This window comes from the organism of the source record quoted next, unplaced genomic scaffold (assembly GCF_019419815.1).
Source record: "Pyrus x bretschneideri cultivar Hongxiangsu unplaced genomic scaffold, Pyrus_bretschneideri_v1 Contig20, whole genome shotgun sequence".
Classification (NCBI taxonomy): domain Eukaryota; kingdom Viridiplantae; phylum Streptophyta; class Magnoliopsida; order Rosales; family Rosaceae; genus Pyrus; species Pyrus x bretschneideri.
Window position 1 is genome coordinate 3,826,045 of NW_025999502.1, and position 9,600 is coordinate 3,835,644.

Below are 9,600 nucleotides of genomic sequence, written 5' to 3' on the forward strand. Positions count from 1 at the left end.
TTCTTAGTCCGACAAATACATCATTCACTAAATTTTCATCCAGGATATTTTACAAAATGCCAGTTAACTATAGTATAGCATTCCAAAGTAGGTCTTCATACTTTACAAAATCCTAGTTAACATTAGCCAAAATACGTCATAGTGCAAAGCTAAGTTAGAAGCCATAACCTAAGATTGTACGATTAATAAAATACATCCATGTCTAAGGGCACCACATAATATACTCATCCGCTTGCTTTGTCGCTTAAAAGCCTTTGGACGAACACTTTCTTGAGTCCCGAATTGATTGCCCTGAACACTCCCACATTTTGTGGTTTTTCCAAAATAAGAGTCAATGCATCAATTTGATCCATAGGAGAAAGACCCATTGCTTCAAGTTCGTTAGCTATGTCAGTATGATTTGCAGTACCTTGAACTAAAGCTTCAGTTACCATTTGCATCCTCTTCCCACTTTCAACATAAAATTCTTTCAGTCCACTAATAATTGCCTCGGTTCCATCACTTGAATTTCCCATAGCTCTTTTCCTCTTTCTTTGGCTATTTTCAGATGGGGTGCTTTGTTGGCTTTGTTGGTTCATTGAAGATACAACATTTTCACCTCCAATATCACTTGCACCAACCTGAGCATGACTTTGTTCCTCCATCATTTCAGCAGGGGTTTCGGCTACATTACCCGTAGCCCGATCTTTTCCAAATATATATGCAAATCTATCGTACAGTGGAAAAGGTTTGCTTCTCCATCCATCAGCTTCTTTATTTTTCTAAGATTATATGAACATAGCAAAACTAAAATTTAGCATGCATAACAAATATAGCAGCAAGAATATAACTAATGTATAAATAAAATAGGATATGAACCTGCACATAAGAAAGCCATGCGTCATCACTGTCAACTTCAACGCACTTTTTGACATCATTCCATGCAAATCCACTTGTGTTTATCATGTCAAAGACCAAACTATATGTTTTTTTCCATTTCTTCAACTTTGACTCAATATGTGGAGTTGCCTTTATATTTGAATTAGGACATAAAACGTTGACAGCTTTCGCTATTTCAATCAAAGTACCTTGTTTGAAAGCACCTGTGTCACATCGTTGCTTCCGAGCAACAAAATCCTCAAGAACGGATAGTAATACTTCTTCCTCAAATGCTTCCCATTTACGCCTTCTTCCTTTTGGCTCTTGAGAAGCATTCAAATTATTGTGGCTATCCATACCTAAACAAAAAATATTTGAATGTACTAAAATACAATACAAACAATCAATTTGCATAATATCCAATCAATTTGCATAATATCCAATCAATTTGTATAATATCCAATCATTTTAATAATATCCAACATATGCATGATAAAAAGGAAAACTAAAATAAAATCTTATCATTAACACATATAGCTAGTTCGGTTGCTGGTTCCTAATTGCTCTCCACTCATTATACATTTCCTGAGCCATGGCATTCCTCTTTGCAGTCCACTGGTCAGATGTTTCAACACTACCAACATATTCACCTTCTTCTGTATTTTGTCCATCTTCTATTATTGGCACATTCTCCATGGGATCTACAGACATCTCTTGCCTAATAAGATTGTGTAGTAGGCAACAAGCGGTAATTATTCGACCTTGTGTCCTTATCGGATAGAAAGATGGACTCCTTAGTATCCCCCACCTTCCTTTTAGCAAGCCAAAACAACGTTCAATTACATTCCTTGCCTTAGAATGCTTCATGTTAAAATATTCTTCCTTATTAGAAGGTGTTCGTCCTTCCCATTCAGATAAATGATAAGGTATTCCTCTATAGGGTGCAAGGAATCCTTCACCATTTGTATAACCACCATCTACAAGGTAATAATAACCTAATAAAAAAAAAAAACCTTATATTAGTATTTTGTAGTTCAAAAACAAAACTAGACCTAACTTACAAAGTTGAGACTAACTAATAATCTTACCCGTTGGTACCTTAAAACCATTAGGCCTAGTAATTGCATCATGTAGCACTCTAGAGTCTGATGCGGAACCCTCCCACCCCGGAAACACATATATGAACTGCATATCTCCTGAACACACACCTAATACATTAGTTGCGACTCCACCCTTTCTAGTTCGGTATCTTGGTTTGTCAATTTCAGGTACATGCACATCAATGTGTGTTCCATCTAATGCTCCCAAGCAATTCTAAAAAAAAAAAAAAAGCTTTTGTTAATTTATACAAAGGGAATGAAGAGTTAAAGCTTAGGGAAAATGAAAATAATTATCAACTTACCTTAAAACATCGCCACCTAGGATCTGTAGAATCAATAGGCACAGGTTGAGGGACTTTTAGTAGGATACCTTGTAATCGCAAAATTCCTTGCAATACACTATTGAAATACCTACTTATAGTCTCTCCCGACCTATAAAATCTACCACCAACACTACGATTCTTAGTATGATGTGCTAGTATTTGTAAAGTCATACACACCTGCTCCTCTACAGAGACCAAACCATCCGTTTTTATCCTCCCATCTTGACGAAGTAAGTCACATAATATGCCAAAAGTCCTTCTATCCATTCTCAATTCGTTGACACATTCAATATCAGTATTCCCTATTATACCATTCAGATAACACAAACTAATCTCTCGTCTAACAAGTGAACGGTTAGTCAAGGTGCGTCGTTCAACATGTCTCTGTTTTGCCCTTAGCATCAGCAACACAAGAATCGTACAAATGCAAATCGTCTCTAAATGAGACATCTCTAACAATAAGATCAATAAAAGCTTCCTTCGATCCATATCTATCCAAACAAAAAAAAACGAAAAAAAATATTAAGGACATTATGCTACTGCACGCTTTCCATCTGGCACAAAGAACAAACCAAATAATATAATCCAGCTATGCTATATCAGCTGATAAAACAACATTACCGCAAATATCAAAAGCAAACTGAAACAAGTACAAAATTTCTAGGTATACTTATACCTAGAAAAACAGAAATCATGGAAAAATAGGTAGGGAAATGACAAGTTGCACTTGAACTAATCAATCGTGCAGTGTTTTGGTAATGGCAGTGGAGGAGATGGCGGAATTGGGGCAGGCACAGGCCCAGGTTATGGTGGCAGGGTGGGTGGTCATGACGAGAAGATGAACAAGCTGTGTTACATGTAATAAAGTTAGTTTGGTTTGTATACAAGCTGTGTTGTTTCACTTAAACAGAGAAAGATGAATAGTTTGGTTTGTATACAAGGTGTGTTGTTCCACTTAAACAGAAAAAGATGAAGGGCAGGAAGAACAGATGTTACTCTGCTTGCACAGTGCTCACACAGTTCAGAACTTGAATACACTATGCTGACTGCACAAAAACGAAATTTACATGCCACCAATTGTGTGACCAACAACAGCAATGACATAATTCGAAGCCTAAATTGCAGAAGAAAATAAATCAACTAAAAACGTTGTAAAAAGTTTATATGTCTATAATTTAACTTCAACCGCAAGGAAATGACAGTGCCAAGTAACAGAGACAAATCTCATCCATGCATAACATATGTACTGGGAACTAAGAAATGACCCTGTTCTTGGAGGGGTTAAAGAGTCAAATAGAATATTGGAGGGGTTAAAGAGTCAGTATGCAGTTCTCGGACTATTGGCAAACGACTCCCTTGCGTGTATGGTGGTGTATATAGAAGGGAAGAAACAACAAACGTTTTCAGAATAGCACCTGTGGTTAGGAAGATCAATATGCAGAACAATGTTGTCATTTCAATGTAATGTTGAGTTCATAAAGCTACAATGGATGCTATGATTCCTTATCATCGAATGTACGAATGATGCTAAGTCTACGTGACTCATGAAGAACTAGGAACTACAAGATAAGAAAAGCAAGACAAGGGATAAATCCGAACGATATTAACAAGCAATTAGCTGGAGCATTTTAAAGCATATGGCAAACTACAAAGTCTAAACAATCCAAGCCCAAGTAACATTTGAATAAATCAATCTAAACCATAACAACGGGATTATCAATCGAAGACAGTACAAACAGAAAAATGTGTCTTCAGAAACAATGCAAATGAAATGTATTCAACAGCCAAATGTATTCAACATTTTCTATACATGTTGCTTGCTAACTCGTATGCGTATTCTTTTGGCAGACTTACTAATCTGCTGAGAAGACGAACATTTTCCTACTTTACCGAAGCAACACTATCGCATCATGTTTTCGAAAAACCCAAAAAAATCCCATTCGAATTAAAATCTCGAATTTGTTTAGAACCCAGATCATATATCAGATTTAGCATGCATAACAAATTCGAAGCCAGATCACATTCAGATTTACCATCACAGAAAACCCCAAATCGCAAAATTATATAGCAGAATCCAAATTATATAGCAAAATTATATACCAAATTCGAAGCCAAATCACATTTCAGATGCTCTAATCAATCTCAATTTGACCTAAAAATCAAAACCCTAATTTGTTCAAGTGCAGAGGTCTAGGATTCAAAATTTCTCAAACCCAAAACAACAAAATCAAATAAAGCTCAGTATTATCACGATCTGCAAAACAAATGACGAAATAAATCGAAGATTCGAAGTTTACCAGACAGCTCGGAGCAGATGAGGGCGAGCAGATGCAGATGAGGGCAAGCAGATGCAGATGAGGGTGAGGAAGATGCAGAGATGAGGGTCAGGAAGACGACGATGAGCGACGGCAAGACGACGATGAGCGAGGGTAGGGAGGACGAGCAGGAACCTCGCGATTTTCTCAGTTTCTCTGGGCTTACGAGTCCGCCCAATTTCGGGGATCTTGGGGAAGACCTCGTAAGGAGGTGTTTAATCCCAGCGAATCCCACCTAATCTCATTAAACCATATCCTGCACCACACCAAACAAAGGACTATAGTCCAGTCTAGTCCAGTCCTCTTTAATCCCATCAAACAAACGGGGCCTTAGGGTACTAATGGAGTGCTCATGCACTCAACTGGTTTCAAGGAGACATACTCTTAGCATTTCTCTTTGTATTCAGGAATAGTAGAAGCCGCACTTTTTCAGTAAAATGTTAACGTTCGGTGGTTGAAACTTGAAAGTCTGAATTCGATGAGTCACATCCACGACAATGTTTTGTCATAATCTTGTCTTCTCTATTATTGTGGATCATGGACATAGACAAACTCGCAGGTGCTAAATTACAAGGGAACAAAAGCAGGTCGACAACCAGTTCAGAAAACTAACTCGAATTACCTCTTCAATACTCATACAGAAAGTAAAACAATAGTCATATCGCTTGTACTAATCTATATAGTATTCAACCAGATAAAGTTCTCTACTTATTATTTGTATCAATGATATACTATAGTTCGGACCAAAATGGTGTCGCTTTACGGTTTAGGGTTTACATTAAAAATAGATTCAAACGTAGATGTAAACATATACCCTGTCTTTATCTCCAGATATAACTCCTTTCAATATTTTCACAATCCTCACATCGATTAGGTGATAAAACATAAAATGCCATGTATGTGCAATTCTCATCTTCATTAGTAAGTGTCATTTCGGCTATGTTTGGATGAGGATTTTTCAAGTTTTAAGGGATTGATGTCAGGTTATGAAGTAAGAGGTCATAAAATGTTATATACAGGAGATTAGAAAGCTCTCTACAAGCATTACAGTTTAACAAGGGCATGTGAGAGGGATTTGTAAATGACACCTCCCATTGCTCCCAATTAGGCATTAGCAAATCCTTCTCATATGCCTATGTAATGTTGATGGAGGGTTTACCCGAACGCTTATATGTTACATTTTGCGGATCATTTCTCAATAACTTGACATCAATCCCTTGAAACTTCAAAACCCTTATTCAAATACAGCCTTCGGGTTTTGAAAGCTCAGAACAAAATAGTTATGACAACTCCTTCATTTTGAGTTTCTAGTTATCAAATCCAGCTAAGTAATTGAATCAACAAACATGATATGTTACCGAAACCTCTTTGACAATGCAAGGAGAGTTTCATAGTCTCTTATAGCAAAATAAATCAACACACTTATGCCAAAACTTGATTGCGGTATTATATTCCTGATTTGTAGAATTGCCTTTGCGTAATTAGGTTTTATCACTGTTCTTGTTGTACACACAGTTGCAACCATATTTGTACCTCTTCACGCATTAAAAACTCCCACATGTTCACTCTTGCTTGAGTATTCAGTTTGACTTGGTACCAGATCAATGTATTGGTCCCTTGAGCAGGTATAAGAGCAAGGTATATATTCTCCTCCGTTCTAAGGAATGTATTGTCCTCATTCTAATTAAGCAAAGTAATTCAGTTAACATTGTTTTATGCATATATATCTCTTTGCGTTGCATGACATCGAATGAATGTTTCAACACGCGTAGAATCTCATATCACTCGGTAATGAAACTCTTTCCACCTAGCTATAGTGCCTTTTACACACACACACACACACACACACACAACAAAAGGGTGGAGGGAATAGAACTCGTTATCCACAATATTTAAATATAAGATATCTCATTTATAAGTGTAGAAAAATAACATCAATCGTAGTTATTCAACAATTGAGTTTTAGTCCAAGAACTTATAGCTCGTTTACGTAATTGTAATCAAAATAGGATGAACTGGATTGAGGAGGAATTTGATTGAGGAGGAGTTGGAATAAGGAGGGGTCAGAATTGGATTCTTGTTAAAGCTGTTTACTTAAATGTTTTGAAATCAGAGTAGGAATGAAATTGAGTTCATATAAGTTGGTTACTAGTTCACTTGAATCGGAAAATAAATCAATATAATTACTAAAATGCCCTTTAGTTCTTTATTTTTATTTTTATTTCATATATATTTATTTTTAATCACATTTTCATTAGAGCAAATCTACCCCATTGGGGTAGGCCGGCTCAAAGCCTAAAAAATGGTCCAGCCAAGCCTAATAGGCTGGCCCAAAATGTGCTGAGCAATGTGTTGGGCTGTGTGACGCCACAGCCCACTACAGATATTTTTTGCATCAAGTGCGTGGGAAACACGCGCGAGTGGGCGCGTGTTCCCGACCAAAAAAAGGCGGCGGGGCTTGCCATTGCAGTGCACTAATTGGTACCGGGCGAGTGGCCACATGGCTTGTTCTGAGCCGTTGGATTTCCAACGGCTAGTTTTTTGGACCATTGGATTTCCAACGGTCAAAAAAATTTGAATTTCAAATCCAACGGCTAGTGACATGGTGCGTTCTAGGATGTTCGATCCCAAGATCAATGGTCCACGATTTTTGCCCAAAAACGAAAAAAAATAAAAACACAATGGTCAGAATTATTATCGTTTGCCACTTGTCCACAATGGTCAGAATTAACTTAATAAAAATTATTAAAAAAATGTTTAAAAATACATAATTTTTTTTTTCTATAAATACCTAACCATCATCTCCCACCTTACACCACTTTCAATATTTTCAACACTTTGAACCAAAGCGTTCATATACTTTTTTGTGGAAAAAATGGCTACATGGAAGCTCATTGAAGATGTTACATTGTGTCAATGCTGGGTTCAAATTACTCATGACCCGCTTACGGGTAATGAGATGGAGTTGCGAGAAATATGGAGTACAATTACGGAAGCATTTTGTGATAGGTTTGGAGATCGCTCAAGAAGTAGTCAAGGTCTTCAAGGTCGTTGGAAAAAACTCAACATATCCTTTACTTGTTGGAAAAATGCTCTCTCTCATGCTTCCATTAATCTGAGTAGTGGGAAAAGTTTAGCGGATCAGGTGACAATATTTTTATGGGTAAATTACACTTTACCACCTTCGATTTGGGGTCTATTACAATTGTATACAACATCTTGAAAACATTTCACTTTCATACCTCACCTATTATTTTATTGCAATATAGTACCTCCATTATATTTTCCATCCATTGATCCGTTAAGAGCTGATGTGGTTGCCACAGTTGTGCCACGTGGCAAATTTTTTTTATTCATTTAAAAATAATTAATTAAAGAAAAGTTATAAAAAAAATAAAATAAAATAAAAAAACCCATAACCCATGTTCTTCCCCGAAACCCCCTCATTCCCTGCAACCTAAAACCCCCCATCCCACCCCACCCCACCTCCCCCATAACCCTCCCACCCCACCCCATCTCCAGGTCCCCCGCAAACCCCCCATTCCACCCCTTCCCACCCAAAACCCAAAAAAACCCAGTTATTCAACCCAAAACCCCAAAATTAAAAGGGGAACTTGAATTCCCGAGACGAAATGAGGGAGTGGGGGTTTTGGGATGGGCAAAGTAAAGGGAATTCTAGAGAGAGAAAGAAGGGAGAGAGAGAAGAGAAGTGGACTGAGAAGGAGAAAGTAGCCACAAGACCCGACCCGTCTTCTTCTCCTTGTCTCCGTGGGGGCATCTCTGTGTGCCTTCTGCAACTCTCGCTTCCAAAAAACCCAACTAGGTTTTTTCAGGGGTGGGGTGTTGCGGGGGAGGTGGGGGTGGGGTGGGATGATGGGTTTAGGTTTAGGGAAGGGGGGGTCTTGGGGAAGAAGATGGGTTATGGGTTTTTTTTTTTTTTTTTTTAAATAACTTTTCTTACATTAATTATTTTTAAATAAATAATTTTTTTGCCACGTTGCACAATTGTGGTAGCCACATTAGCTCTTAATGAATCAATAGATGAAAAATGTAACGGAGATACTATATTGAAATAAAATAGTAGGTGAGATATGAAAGTGAAATGTTTTGAAGATGTTGTATGCGATTGTAATAGACCCCCAACCTGAGGTGGTAAAGTGTAATTTACCTTTTTTTAATTTATTTATATGTATTCCACTAGCATCAATATTTTAATTTATTTATTTGTGCTACACTCGTAGTTTATAATATTTTCTTATCCCACATTTTATAGATACTACAAGCACAAGCATTGTACAATGCGAATAACAACAAATCATTCACCAAATGGGAATGTTGGGATGTTGTCAAAGATTGTCCTAGATACAAACTTATGCTAACTGGTTCAGAAGTTGTCATGCACGGCATCCCTTTACACAGTTCGCCAAAAGCAGACTCGGCCGACCAGGAAGGTGGCACATTTGAAGAGCAGAAAGGGATGTCTAAAGAAGTGCCAAAGACACAGTCGACTCATCGATCCCTAAGGCCTCAAGGTAAAAAGGCGGCAAAGAAAAAAGGGAGTTCTTCAAAAAATGACTACACAAAATATATGGACGAACTTGCTTGCCAAGGTGAACTAAACATGGCATGGGAAACGGATAGAGATAAGGCAAAAGCAGCGACTATGGAAGCAATCTTAGTAGCTATTGAGAGACGTGATACGGCTAATGAGAGACAAAGAGAAATACTTAATCAAGAAAGCTAGCTGCTTAGAGAAGAAAGGATGGCTCAAGCAGATCGTGACACTATGAACAAGCCTCTAGAAGGAATGTCTCCGAATTCTAAATATTTTTGGACATCGGAAAAAAAGGACGTGGTGCAAAGGAGGCATGCAAGAGACAAGGAAACAAGTCGAGGGGGTTCGAGCTATACATATCCTAGTAACAAAGATCCTAGCACCACATATCCTAGCTCCTCAGACTTTGTATAATTTCTTATTTATTTCTAGTACTTTATTTAATTTCA

General features: G+C 37.5%; 2 protein-coding genes and 1 long non-coding RNA gene across 3 annotated transcripts; 1 reads left to right on the top strand and 2 right to left on the bottom strand.

The window, feature by feature from the left end:
• Nucleotides 1–224: 224 nt before the first annotated feature.
• Nucleotides 225–1,272, bottom strand: LOC103963928. The gene is made up of 2 exons (XM_009376804.3): nucleotides 859–1,272; nucleotides 225–761 (listed from the first exon to the last, which is right to left on the bottom strand). Exons 1-2 carry the CDS (start codon nucleotides 1,270–1,272, stop codon nucleotides 225–227), a joined length of 951 nt encoding a protein of 316 aa, XP_009375079.2.
• Nucleotides 598–3,289, top strand: LOC125476994. Its single transcript, XR_007258262.1, has 2 exons — nucleotides 598–727; nucleotides 3,030–3,289. It is a non-coding gene; the product is annotated as an uncharacterized LOC125476994 (long non-coding RNA).
• Nucleotides 1,396–2,548, bottom strand: LOC103939182 (protein ANTAGONIST OF LIKE HETEROCHROMATIN PROTEIN 1-like). Its single transcript, XM_009349240.3, has 3 exons — nucleotides 2,261–2,548; nucleotides 1,947–2,172; nucleotides 1,396–1,853 (listed from the first exon to the last, which is right to left on the bottom strand). The coding sequence occupies exons 1-3, from the start codon at nucleotides 2,546–2,548 to the stop codon at nucleotides 1,396–1,398; spliced, it is 972 nt and encodes a 323-aa protein (XP_009347515.3).
• Nucleotides 3,290–9,600: the final 6,311 nt, after the last annotated feature.

Bases quoted from the DNA above. Each gene is read 5' to 3' on its own strand.
- LOC103963928 (XM_009376804.3), bottom strand. From the start codon at position 1,272: ATGCAAATTGATTGTTTGTATTGTATTTTAGTACATTCAAATATTTTT. The intron at 762-858 runs GTTCATATCCTA...ATATAATCTTAG, and splicing joins CATGGCTTTCTTATGTGCAG to AAAAATAAAGAAGCTGATGG.
- LOC103939182 (XM_009349240.3), bottom strand. From the start codon at position 2,548: ATGGATAGAAGGACTTTTGGCATATTATGTGACTTACTTCGTCAAGAT. The intron at 2,173-2,260 runs GTAAGTTGATAA...TTTTTTTTTTAG, and splicing joins CTAGGTGGCGATGTTTTAAG to AATTGCTTGGGAGCATTAGA. The intron at 1,854-1,946 runs GTAAGATTATTA...TTTTTTTATTAG, and splicing joins TGGTTTTAAGGTACCAACGG to GTTATTATTACCTTGTAGAT.